Source organism: Pseudopodoces humilis, chromosome 7 (genome assembly GCF_049639895.1).
Source record: "Pseudopodoces humilis isolate 2021_Gansu_Grassland_sample_001 chromosome 7, ASM4963989v1, whole genome shotgun sequence".
Taxonomy (NCBI): domain Eukaryota; kingdom Metazoa; phylum Chordata; class Aves; order Passeriformes; family Paridae; genus Pseudopodoces; species Pseudopodoces humilis.
The window spans coordinates 22,417,219-22,430,768 of record NC_142206.1 but is presented as its reverse complement, the minus strand read 5'-3'; the positions used below and the strand labels follow the sequence as shown (position 1 = coordinate 22,430,768).

At 53.1% G+C, this 13,550-nt stretch overlaps 1 protein-coding gene across 2 annotated transcripts in view; it reads left to right on the top strand.

Moving 5' to 3' along the window:
- Positions 1-13,122, top strand: part of ALX4 (ALX homeobox 4) — a 41,687-nt gene extending 28,565 nt beyond the window's left edge. For both annotated transcript variants that reach the window (XM_088057685.1, XM_005522410.2), the window contains 3 exons: positions 129-439; positions 7,834-7,962; positions 10,028-13,122. In XM_088057685.1, the coding sequence (XP_087913811.1) occupies positions 129-439; positions 7,834-7,962; positions 10,028-10,351 (764 nt within the window). In that variant the 3' untranslated portion in view covers positions 10,352-13,122. The remainder of the gene's footprint in view (positions 1-128; positions 440-7,833; positions 7,963-10,027) is intronic.
- Positions 13,123-13,550: the final 428 nt, after the last annotated feature.

Below are 13,550 nucleotides of genomic sequence, written 5' to 3'. Positions count from 1 at the left end.
CTCTTGCCCATCTGCGCTGGGTAAAATTGATCAAAAGATTTACATCTGTTTCCCTTTCTCTCTCTCCCTGCCCCCTACCCCTGGTCAAACCTGCCCCCTCTTCCCTGCCCCACCTCCCACCGAAATAGGTAAGGAAGGCGGTTTGGGAGAGCCTGACTTGCAGCCAAGCTCTGACCCTTCAGCAATGGACAGCAGCTACCTCAGCGTGAAGGAAGCCGGGGTGAAAGTGCCCCAGGACAGGGCCAGCACAGACCTCCCCAGCCCCATGGACAAGGCCGACTCGGAGAGCAACAAGGGCAAAAAGCGGAGGAACCGCACCACCTTCACAAGTTACCAGCTGGAGGAGCTGGAGAAGGTCTTCCAGAAGACCCACTATCCTGATGTCTATGCCAGGGAGCAGCTAGCCATGAGGACAGACCTCACCGAGGCTCGTGTACAGGTATGGGGGGAAATCCTGGGGCTGGGTGAGAGGTGGATGAGCTGCAAAAAACCTCTGAGGTTCCCTTGCAGCCCCACCATAAGCTGCAGGCAGCCAAGCCCTAATCAGAGCCCATGGCACAGAGGAAGCACGAGGAGGTACCTCCATGTCTGACACTGGTGTCAACTCCTTTACTTGGTCTGGTGTCCTGCAATCCAGAGTTCACAGAAACATCCCTTGCCCTTGAGCTCATGGGACAGCAGGTGGGTAAGCCTCACCGCCACCCTGAACAAAGCTTGCACAAAACCTGCTCTCTTCAGGAGGCTTGCAGGGGACACAGGTTCATCAGTATGAGTGGGAGCAGGATGGGCAGGATGGGCTCCTTCTGGCAGATGGGGCTGCAGAGGGGAATTCAGTGCATGAGGAGATACAGGAGAGGCCGCTCTTGTTGCCTGCTTGGCAAGCACGGAGACTGCATGAAAGCTGGAGATCTGGAGGTAAAAGGTGCACCCACAACCTTAGGAGGAGCAGGAGAGTCAAACAGCCACGCTCTGTTGACAGTCTCAATCATCTCTACCCACACAGGTGCCAGCTCTCATGAACTAGCTCCCTTGAACTAGCCTGGGGGGCCAGGAGACCCGAAATCCACATCAGAGGAGGGAATGATTCTCTGACTACTGCTCTTTCCTCTGAGTCAAGGTTAAACAGGAGGCCTGTCAGGGCTCAGAAGCATGTGCAAAAGGGAGCACCACTGCATGGGGCGGACATCCGCAGCTCACGCCTTGGTGGCCAGCTCCTTCTCCAGCACAGCTAATCCTGTAACTTCCGTCTGCAGGCATTTGTCAGCTCACCACCCCCAGAACCTGCATTAGCATCAAGAATAATTAGCCCATGGAGACACCTGATTCTATCTTTTATACCAGGAATATTCCCAGCTCCCAGGCAGCCTCTGCTTTAACCTTTACAAGTAGTTGTTGCAAATAAGGCCCACATCCACGCTTAAGTCCATTTTAGCTTGTACATTCACTTCTCAATTCACCAGAAGCAGGATTTTTCTTGTCTGCTTGGTAAATTGGTTGGCAGGGCTGGTGTGCTCTTCTTCCCCACAGCTGTTTCTCTTCAGGCTGGACATGGATGTGTTTCAGTAGCCAGCAGTGTGATTCCCACTGCTCCCGAGTGCAGTATCTTGGGCACTGCAGCATGGGCAGAGCAAGGCAGTGCTACAAACATCAGCTCTTTACTTGTGACACTGGATACAGCTCTTGATTTCCCAAGAACACACCACAAGTGCTAATGGGGTCTCCTGGGAGGCCAGACATAGCATCGGGTTACTGGCTGCACAGTGCATGAAATTCCTCTAGCTCAGGAATGAGAATGAGGTGCTGGATGGTGGTGAGCTCCTCCTGCTCTCTTCTGAGCCAGGGTTTGCAGCTACTGTGTCATCCCAGCAGCATGAAGGGTGGCCATCAGAGCCAGGGCAGGTGAGACAGATGCAATCTACTATATGATCCTTCATTCTAGAGTTTTTCCCCACTTATCCACTTTTACCACTGGATAACACCTCAGCTGAGGGTAGAAGCAACTCCCTGGGTAGCCAGGAGTATATTTGGCAAAGAGGGGTTTCAGCTTGCTCTGAGATAAGCGTGCCAGTAGCCTGTTGCACAGGCAGCCAAGAACAGCCTCCCTGCTCTTGCAGCTGCCAGTGCACACCTCTCACTTGGGATGGCGATGACAGGGCTCGTGTGACAGAGCTGCTGAAGGACTTGTCTAAGTGGCCTGGCCGCTCGAGCACTTGCCCCATGGTGAAAGGGGTGAGCACTTGCATTTCAGTCATTCCCCAGCTCTGCCAGGAAGGAGCCGGTGACTTGGGCCGTGGGCTGGCACCAGGCCACCACCTCGTGCTGCAGGACTGCCGTGCTGTCAGCAGCAGTGCAGGCTCTCATCACTGCATAGGAAGAACCAGCAGGCTTGTGCCCAGAGCAGCAGGCGCTGGCTGGGCAGGCTCAGAGGCAGCCCAGGGGCTGGATATCTCAAATGTGTTTCCAGGGGTGAGGCTGCTGGCTAGTGAGCTGCTTGGCCCTGGCATGGCAGTGGCAGCCCCCGGGAGGTGCAGTCTGAGGTGGCACAGGGTTTTTCTGCTGATGGAATGGGGCTGCTCTTCCCATGAGTGGGGCTTTTGGAGACGAAACCTTAGTGAATCACCCTAGTGCCTGTCTCCACCTTTGGGTTGTGCTACAGCTTGTTTAGCCTTTACCCCCTTGGCAGCTCTGTTCTGTGGGGTCTTCCAACACCAGCAGTGTGGCCTCAAGGGTCATTGGCTCACAGCCCAAGAGTGGGTACTGGCTGCAGCTCAGGAGGCTGATGGCGAAGCAAATGCCCACTGCAAGGACCAAAAACCAAGGGCTAGAGGGTGGAAACCACAAATTAGACATGAGCTCCTCACTACCTTTCTCCTGCAAGCCAAAGAACTGTGAAGTACTCAGACACCATCCATTGTGCTGGGAAAGGCTCTGGCTGCTGTGGGGTGTTTGGGCACACACCTACTGCAACCCCATGAGCTTTGAGGGCAGCACAGTAGTCCCTCTCACAAGGAAGGTATGGTCATCTAAGGGATAATCCTGCCCTGGAATGACTTTTTGGAGGTCATCTTCAGAAAGGTAAGGCACTGGTTTAAGGTGTGATGCTCCCTCTTACAGCTTTTGGCTGGACGTCATCCCCTCTGGCCAGGCTTGGCTTCCTGGGGAGCATGACCAGCTGCACTGCAGGCAGGAGCAGATGCAGAGCCCAGACAGGCTCCACAGCTCTGATTTTTCCATCCCTTCCCCAAGTTTCACTCTTCTTTAGTGAAGTAGCTGCCGGAGTTTGTGGTGCCTGGAGAAGAGCCCGTGCCAGCAGCGCACATGAGGTGGACCACACTGTCTATGAAGCAGTGACATTCCATGGCCTAGACCCTCTCCTGCTCCATTTCCCTGCCTGCCTCAGTTTCCAGCCATCTGTACTGATGTCTGTCAATGTCAAAGCTAATTTCCCCTGTGATGCAATCCAACATTTTCCTGTCTACTCCCTTCAATCTTGTCCCTTCATTCCACGTACTGTTAAGATACTGCATATCCCTGATTTGCAAAGCAGGAGCCATACATAAGCCTATGCAGAGGCACAGCCAGGAAGAGGTTGCTACCTTCAAGGATGCACAGGGGGTTCTGTGTTCATGTAGGTCCTACACAACATGTATGTCCCATTCCTTTGTTCTCTTCCATGTCCGGGGCTGCAGAGCCCCAGAAAGAAGTATCAGCAACTGCTGAGTCTCTTCCAGCTCATCCAGGTCTGCAGCAGATGTCTGAGGCAGTGGCACTAAAAAAACAAGGTAGACACGTGTATTCACACATTATTCCTTCCCCTTGCATAGAAACACACACAGGAACATCCCAAGCCCATGCCAGCCTGGTCCTGGCTGCTTACCTCTCTTGGATTATCAAGTATCTGCCTCCTGGACTGCTCTCTGGGAGAGGAGAAAGGGATGGGACTGGAAGGAGGCTTCGCAGCCAGGGAATATAACCCATCAGCCAGCCCCCCTCAGAGCCAGCTTTATCATTGCTGGGACCATTAATGAAATGTTTTTGGCAGTGACCCTGTGATGCGGCGGGGGCTTGAAAGTGAGAGGGAAATGTCAAACTCTGCTGTAGCAAAATCACTGCTTTGGAAAAAAAAAAGAAAAGAAAAAAAGCAAAGCAAAGCAAGAAGTAATATATCTTGATCCCTTTTCCCCCATAAAACCCTGGGAGGCTGGTGGAAGGAGCGGAAAGACTGAGCTAAGCCTGCAGGAAATTAAACATGAAATGAAAACAAGCTCGAGTTATTCAATTCTCTCATCCCAGGCTCCAATTTCCCATTCCAGGCCACTGATAAAATGGTGTCCAGTTTCAGCACTCAAGGATGAATTCTGGCTCTGTTCTTGCAGTCTGAAAAGTAAAGGGCTGGTGGCCATCTCTGGCAAGAGGAGAGATGGCCTGACCTTTCACAGAGGGATGGGGTCCTGCACACAGACAGATGGAGGCTGAGCAGAGAGAGGAGGGTAGCAGGGTGAGAGGACAGGAATGGGAAGAATGGATGCTGTGAGCCTGCCAGAAGAGAGTAAAAAGCACAAGATGCTTGAATGTCAGAGCGGTGATGCAGTGAGGGGTGCTGAGCACAGGGCATGAGCACAACCCCACAGCTGCTATCAGCCCACCACCACATGTGCAGAGGTCAGCCTCACCCATCACTGCCGTGGTGGGGGTAGGGGAGAGGGGAAAACGCCTTTAACTTGGAGGAAGGACAAATAGGTGATGCAGCCCCCAACTATCCAGGCATGGTCAGAGTCCTGGGTTAAGTCCCAGCTGAGCCCATACACCTGCCACCATGGGGCTTGGTGGCAGGGGCAGGCTGGCAGTGCGCACTGGGTGGGGAGAGGCAGCAAGAGAGCGAGCAGGAGCCTCTCCACTTCTGGCCTCTCCACCCCCAACAGCACATCAGCTGTGTATGCATATGGATTTAGGTACCGGCATATGGCTGAATGTTTATGGAGACACGAAACATTCTCTGTTCCGTAGATTTTTACAGGGCTGATTTGGTACATCAGGGCTTATCAAAGCATTGTCTGCAGGAGTCAGATACATGACATTACTGTACACTCCTACTGTAATTACTAACACTGAGATTCAGCCTACAGTGACTGCTGGCCCCTGCACAAAGTAGCCCATCCTGACCCCAGAGGACATGCTGCACCAGCCACTGCAACCTCTGCTGTCACATTCCCATCCCACAACAGCCACTCTCGACAAGGAGTGACAGGCAATGAAAGGAAAATGAACTTCTGTTTGGGTTTAGATTTGCTTTTTAAAAGCAGGTGTCTTCTAAGACTGTGAAATACTGAGGATTAGTTGGGTTTTTTTGCTGACATTTTCACATTATACATTGCCATGCCTGTCTCATTTTCCCCTGGGCACTGTGGAGGCCTGGAGAAACCCAGCTGCAAGATACCAAGAAGCCTATATGGATTTGGACCAGAGGAAAAAGGAGAACTTTAAAAAGTGGTCCAAACCTTGCCACAAGTGCTTCAGAGCTCAGTGTCAGCCCTCAGAGTGTCTCTGGTGCCTGTGACACCACTTGGACTGAAGATACTCTTCTTCTTCAGCCTAACGCAATGACTTGCCACATCCTCCCAGCCCACCAGCCACAGGGAAATTTGGGAACTGCTAGTTTAAACCACTTTGCTCTGCTCAATCCAATGCATAAATGTGTCAGAGCAGAGGCCCAGACCTCACTCTGCTCTGTCAAGGCAGCTGTTGCGCTGTCCCAGGAGGAAGAGGGCGCAGACCCTGCGCTGACAGCCTCGAAGGTCACACTGCAGAGCCACGCACCGCTGTGGGGCCTGAGCGCGGCCGCCCTGCTCCCAGGTGGGAGCTCCGGCGGGCAAGGCAGCCGTGCCTTCACCACACAGGGAATGGCCGCGTATGCCTGGCATATGTTCACCCTGGCCTCATGCACAGCCAGCACTCCGCTCCCTACCTGTTCTCCACCCCTCTGTGCACAGCGGGGCCTCCTCCGCCTGAGGAGGAACCAGGTCACCACCGCTAACTTTGAATCTGCAGATCAAAGCGGCGTGATCCAGGCCAGCCCCGGGACTGGCCTGCAGCTGGGCCGGAGTGGCTGTGCCAAGAAGAGGTAGAAGAAAAACAGACAGATGCCTGAGGCATCAAACCTGCTCCAGTAGGACGCTCTGAATGTGCAGTGTGTGCTCAGCTGGGATAACGTTAGGACGTTTCTGCCGATGCTTTTTGCACCTACTGAAAACACTTGCAGGGTTTTTGATTTGGGGTGAGGGGGTTGATGGCAGGTTGCTGCTTTGGCCAGCTTGTGGATGGCGTTGCCAGTGCCATGGGGCCGGGCACTAAACCCTATGCTATCCACAGCTCACATGCGGAGCACATGCCTGGCAGCTGCACCATCGGCTCCCCGCCCAAGCAGACCACAGTGCATGGCCAGACCCTCAGCTCATACCACAGGCCTGGCTGGGAGAGACCAGCACAAGGCTGCCTATGTGGTGGAAGGCAAAAACTGAAGCAGGAGAGCCTGAAACAACTCTTCCAGCACGAGCAGGAAGGTCAGCCCAGACCAGAAAGCAAGCCCTTTATCGCTCCCCGTAGCAGCTTCTGGCTGCACTGATTCAGGCTGCAGGTGCCACGACTCTCCTGCCCCTGCAAAAATTGTCTTGCCATCCCACCCTGTGCCAAGCACCTGGCTTGTCCTGCTAGCCTCTGAAGACATGAGCTTCCTACCTGGCGTCTGCTTTCCCCAGGTGCCTGGCAAGCAGCGAAGCTGCCCCACGGCCAGGCATGGGAAGGGCCAAGCTGCTTGTCAGCAATACCCCCCCTGCCCTCCCCAGCGAGTCACCGTGTAAAACTCGAAGCAGAGCTGTGAGGCTCTAGGAGTGCTCCTTTCATGCACTGGCGTGACCTGCACAACCCAGCCCCTGGTGATCACCCTCATCTCTCAGTGCCTTCAAAGCACCTCTTGATTGATGTGTTTCCCTGACTCACGAGCTTCAAGAGGCTTTGAAGACACTGGGCCAGGCTCTGATCTCTCTTAGGCTGATGCAAATCAGGAGCAATGGTGCTGACAACAGTGCAATAATACACACTGATGTCAAGCCAGTAAAAATAAGAGCAGAAACAGAGTTTTGGTCTTTGCCTTGAAGGGATCTGAGCAGCACTATGAAGCAAAGAGCAGCAAACCCTGCAAAAAAAATCTCAGTGTAAACCAAAGGATGCTATAGAAGGGCACCTGTCCTCTCCTGCAGCTAAGGAAGGAAGGGGTGTTCAGCTTTGTATTTCTTGTTGCGGTTAAGAAAAGCGAGAGACTGGGTGAGAAATGCAAGCTGCAGTCAATGGCATCATCATAGCCAGGCTTAGTCTTGGGGAAAGCCCCATCACTGCTGTTTTCAGCCTGGCAGCAGCACACATGGATGTATTCACACTTCTTGTCTGAGACTGGCTGACAGCAGGAGAGCTGCAGACAGAGCCTGGGTAACGCAGATTTAGGGGTGAGAGGAAGACAGGCTTTCCCAGGGCAAATCAGGCTGTGGGAGGCAAGAGCTGGGAATGTTCCCTGAAAGGCTGTGCACCACAAGATGGGCATCCCCTTTTTGCTTGGAGTGTTCCCTTCCTAGGGGCACAGGCTGGCCCCAGACCCTCAAGAGAAGCAGGGAAGGACTGTCTCTCCCCTGCAGAGCATGTGTGTGGAGCAGTGCCCATCTGTGCCATACAAAAGCACCTGCCTGGTGAGGCCCTGCCCTCTGGTGGGCTCTTCAGGGCTGCCGGGCTACCAGCCGCTGCCGGGCTCCCCGTGTTCACAGCCCTGCTGTCGCCTCTCCCCAGGTGTGGTTTCAGAACCGGCGAGCAAAATGGCGCAAGCGGGAGCGGTTCGGTCAGATGCAGCAGGTCCGGACCCACTTCTCCACCGCCTATGAGCTGCCCCTGCTCACCCGTGCTGAGAACTACGCCCAGGTGAGTGCATTCCCCAGCCTGGGCACAGGGCTTGCTGGACACGCTGCCTCTGGGCCCAGTCCTCCTCAAGCCATGCTTCGCTGCTCAGGTACCTCCACCTGCCCTTTGGCAAGGCCGCAAGGACACTGGGGCTATACTGTCAGGCACTGAAGGGCTGCCAGGTTTTTGGTCAGGTGTCCTGCTTGGCTCCCTCATGCCGTGGCCCAGAGCAGCCATCTTTAGAGCAGGTACCAAGCCCCAGCTGTGTGTGACACAGAGCAGCACCCTTGGGCACAGGTCACCCTGCCCAGCACATCCTATCACGTGTGCTGCTGCCCACTAACTTTCAACTGGTTTCAAGAAGATCCAAAAGGCTAATTCATGCCTAAAGAATAGCAGATCCCATGGGGGCTTCCTGTTACCATGTCTGGTTTCCATGCCCCTTGGACATGGTAGTTGGATAAAAGCTTTTTTCCCTTGGCAAATTCCCACAGCCGTCTCCCAGTGATGGGCTGTGGTACATGCAGCACACTTGGTGACATCTGAGGATGCTTCCCAAGGGAGTTGTAGATTTATGCTCCAAAGGAAGGGAGGGAACAGCCTGGTTGGGGGTACCTGGGGCTGCTTCTGAGTCCTATTGAAACTGTTTCTGGCCTGACCCTGGAAGTGAGACACAGGGTTGCCTCCCCGCCTTGGCTTCCTGTCTTGAAAAACCTGTCAGCACAATAGCCTCCTAAACATGGGGCCAGCCCCAGTTTCACAACACTTCAGATGATGCCAGGCAGACTGGGGTTTGCTAGCTCCAGGGCTAGGCTGTGCCCCAGAAAGCACTCCTTCCATCTTCCACTCCTCTTCCCACCACCCAGAATTTGCTCAAGGGCGCAATTCTGCAAGCAGGATGCTCTGAACCTGACTGTCCTCACAGATCTGCTAGAAGTCCTCCCTCCCTGACACCCTTTCTGTCAGCTGCCTCCCCAGCCAGCTCTGTACCAATTCTACCCCACAGCCAAGCTGGGAGTGTTTGACCTCTCTCCTGCTTGGCATCTTCCATAAACTGTACAAGAAGCCCTTTTGAAACAGCTGAGATGCCAAAGCAGCTTTTCAAGCAGAGAACACTCTCAGCAGCCTTTTCAGCTTGTCCTTCTCTTGCCTTTGGAACTTACACTGCTCTCTCCCTCCGTACTGCCCTCCTCTCCCAGCACAAGAGATCAAAATTTTGAAAAGCTATTTGCAGGAGGTAAGAGATCAGAGAGGGCCCAAGGGTGAGCAGTGGAAAGGAGCATGGGGATGAAAGACCCTCTGCTCTCTTGCTCCAGCCAGCTGCTCACCTCCTCCCTGCTTTCATCCTGCATGCCCATGTGCCTCCTGCTGCAGCATACTTATTCCCTCTGTCAAATAGTGAGCCCTCCTCTCTTCTTCTGCAATGCCATTTTATGAGTGACACTGCAGGATGCCAGATGGTCTCTCCAGGTGGCCCCGCAGGGCTTTGCTCTGCAGCAGGGTGGGTGATGCTGCCTTGATGGGCACTGCAGGGGGAGAGGGGCAATGAAGCTGCCTGTGCTGGGGGCTCAGCTCTGACAGGTATGTCTGTGTGGTACAAAATAGCCCTTGCTTAGGCAAAGCTGCCCTGAGCTGGAGAAGGAAGGTGGATGAGCAGCCTCACAGGACTGCTTTCTGTCTGATCCCTCTCTAATGAGTAGCACCACAGAAACACCATAGATGACACAAAGTTTCCTGTGCTGAGAAAATGCTCATGGTACAAAAAAAGTAAGAGAAGTGACTGGAAGAGGAATAAACAAACAGATGCTGTGGCAGAGGAGCACGATCCTGCTCCCTGTGAGTAATCCTGCTGCCCTCCCTGCCTCTGTCCAGGCTGGCATAGAGGCTTTGGAGGGGATTTGCTGGCTGCAGCAGGGCTGGGGGTGCCGCAGCTGTCAGGGGCCAGCAGTCTGCACGCCCGTCTCACTGGCTGCCCCTCCACTAGGCTGTCCCGCCAGGCCGGGGCTGGACACACTCCATCCCCCCAGGCCAGCTGCCCGATGTATCCTGCACGGGGCAGCCCTGACGCTTCTTTTCCCACCCCCAGATCCAGAACCCCTCCTGGATTGGCAACAACGGAGCCGCCTCCCCCGTGCCTGCCTGCGTCGTCCCCTGCGAGACGGTGCCCTCCTGCATGTCCCCCCATGGCCACCCCCACGCGGCCGGCGGCGTCTCCGAGTTCCTTGGAGTCTCCGGGCCCGGCAGCCACGTGGGACAGACTCACATGGGCGGCCTCTTCGGCACAGCCGGCATGAGCCCCAGCCTCAATGGCTACGAGCTGAACAGCGAGCCGGACCGCAAGACCTCCAGCATCGCTGCCCTGAGGATGAAAGCAAAGGAGCACAGCGCCGCGATCTCCTGGGCGACATGACAGGGCTGCAGCCCAGCGCCCGCCAGACACGGAGAGAGCACACGGGGACAGCCCAGCAAATCCACCCGCTTAGACTCCGGACAGCAGTTGCCTCCTCGGGGATCTGAATGCAGCACTTTTAGCTACCCTAGGCATATAAAGTACATATGTTAATGTAAGTGGAGTGTTTCCGGCATGAACGTGGCAGCTCCCGGCTTCCTGGGATCAGGCAGGGAGAGGGAGGCTGTGGAGCAGCACCTCTTCCATCAAGATCTGGGATGGGATGCATCCCTTCCCGCTGCCACCTCCCCGATAACCTGGGCATTTTTTCTTCCCTCTATTTTATCTGACACCAGCTCTGCTGTTCCAGAGAGCAAGAGCCCACTGGCCTTCCAGCAGCTTCTCCCATCCCACTACCCACCCACACACACTCACACATGCGTATTCTGCCCTGGGCAGGGGACTGGATGGGGACTCTGGCGCCAGCAAAGAGATTCTCTCACACTGCCAACATCATTTTAGCAGGAGCTATGGCTTCCCACAGCTGAGCGAGGAACAGGGCTGGGAAGATAACCAGAACCAGAAAAAAGGCAACATTAGCCCACCTCCTTCTACCCTGCTCCCTCTCCATGTTGTACTCTGAGATGCAGCGCAGAGTTGTAGAGGTCTGTGTAGGGGATGCCCCTCTCGATGTTATCATGCTGAGCTTCTTTGCCAGCCCTTTGGTGACCCAGATGGAGATAGACCTCAGCAAACAAAAGCTTTCCAGCATGGCTCAGTGCCCCAGGGAGTGCCTGGGCTTTGCTTTCCCTGGTTGTGGTCTATGTAGGGGCTCACAAACATGGTGGTACAGGAAAAGATTGCCTCTGTCTTTCGCTGGGTCAGGAATTATTAACTTCAATTTAGAGACAGCAGCTCTGGCAGGGAAGCACAATTGCTGTGTAAAACTTCAAGTCCCCAGAAAGACTGCTCTAAGAAAGAGCTCAAGCACTAGCACACAGCCACAGTGACACAAGGCCATCAAATTCCTCATATACCTCATCCTGGGGTTAGACATGCGCAATGGCAGGCCCTCCCTCAGCCCTCTACCCCAGTGCCCTGTTGCACACAATGGCTGTGGGCATCTCTGCACCAGGGACAGCCAAGGGAACAGGCTGGGAAGGGGCCCAAGAGAGGACAAGATGATGCTGCCCCATTCCAACCACCTCAGATCCTCTTCACTTTGCAGAGGAAGTAGAAGAAACCAGAACTTGTCTGGTTTGTGTGAACTAACATGCCTCTCTGCTTCTCCCTCCCCGTGCTCTTACCTGTGCAGAGCTGTTAAGTAAGATCTCCTTTGCAAGGCTAAATACTTTACAAGTTTTTCTATGATCATAGTGCATGGAATAATGAATAATTACCCCACATCATTACACCACTGAAATACCACCAAGGAGAAGCTGAAAGTCAAGTGAGCACTACCACCCACACAGTGGGGCTCTGCAAGCTGAGCTTGAGCTGGGGTAGCCATCTCTGAGATTTGCAAGGGAATTATAGGATACTACTCCCGTAAAAACTGGTTTGTAACCTTGCCCTCTTTCCTCATGCTCAGTGTTTGGGGATCTTGTAGTTTAAGGTCCAGGAATATCTAGTGGTCTTGGAAAGAATTACAAATAAGCTACAACCAAACGTAAGGCTTCAGGTTAATGAGCCATACAAGTATTTCCACAGTGCCTAGACTGTCAATACACTACCTTAATGATACACTATTGCTAGGTCAAGAGAAATATATTTACTGGAATAAGAAAACACCAGAAGTACTGTTTCTTTTCTCTTCTCAGAAATGCTAAGAGATGCCTTCCCTACTATGCACAGGGAGCCAGCATGCATTTCACCACACCACGTGCATAACCAGGGCCTCTCCCACCACAAGCAGACAGGATTTAAATCCCAGCCTAAACATTCAGCTGAGGCCTCGGGCATGGTGGCTTAGATGCTGAAAGTGATGCTGATCACGGAACCAGACAGGATCACGCTGACCAGTTGGAGGTGTATGCATCCCCACTGGGTACCAGAAGCCACTGAGCTTCCCAGCCATCCAGGGACCAGTGGTAGGAGGCAATTTGTCCATCAGATTTGAGCAGGCAGCTGAGCACAGCGTTTGTGAGCCTTTCCCAGGAACACTGTGGATCTTGATGCTTCCCCCTGGCAGCAGGCAATCAGTGGAGGGCTGCTGCCTGAACAGTCCAGTACCATTGCTGACAAGGCAAATTAGCAACAAGCAGAGCTAATGAGAGGGCAGTGGGGTGGGCAGGCATGTGGGGACAGGTCTTGCTTAGCCTGCAAGTTCTGAAGGCAGCTCCAGTGGAGGGCTGTATCTGTTCAAGAGCTTAGCTGCATTCCCTACTGAAGTTAAAGGGTAGCTTTTCTTCACAGTCTTCCACAGGGCCAGTATTTCATCTGAGCTGTTTAAGAGCCCAGAGGATTAAGTGCTGTATCCCTGTCTTGTTAGAGAGAGAGAGAGAGAAGAGTCTCCTGGCAGCAGACTTGGCATATAGAGAAGCTTGGCCCCCACTTTCTCTCACCTTAAAATTCATGTGGAAAGCACATGTTGGACTCAGTCTAATTTAAACACCACTGCATGTGCCCAGCCCTCAGCCTGCCTGAAAACACAATGAGGCAAGGGGAATGTTGTTCCCTGGACCCCCTTCTGCAGGGCTCCCTTCCCACCTCCAGCTGCAGGCAGCCCCACTGCTCATGGGGCTCTGCCTCATCTCCTTTGGTGTTGATGCCATTCCAGCACTGTCCCTTGCACCCACATTTTGGGTAATGCTGGAAGGGCTGCCCCTCCCAAATCTTCAAAAGAAGCTGTTCTGGTGGTTTTTAAGCTACATGAATCTGTACTTACATACATTTTTTAAATTAATTTTAAAGGGTTTTTAAAACTAGCTGTTAAATTAACATGAAAAACTGTATATATATATATATATATATATATATACACTTAAATATATATATATATATATATATATATATATATATCTTAACCTAGCCAGCCTGCATCTACTGCATTTCTTAAGGGTCACAGGGTCAGTGCTGTTCCTGCAATCTCACATTACCACAATGATACCTTTTTAATTATTATTATTATTGTTGTTATTTTAATATCTTTCAATTCTATTTATGACTTTCTTCTCTATTTATTTCTTATTTAGTATTTTACTCCTGTCTATACATTGAA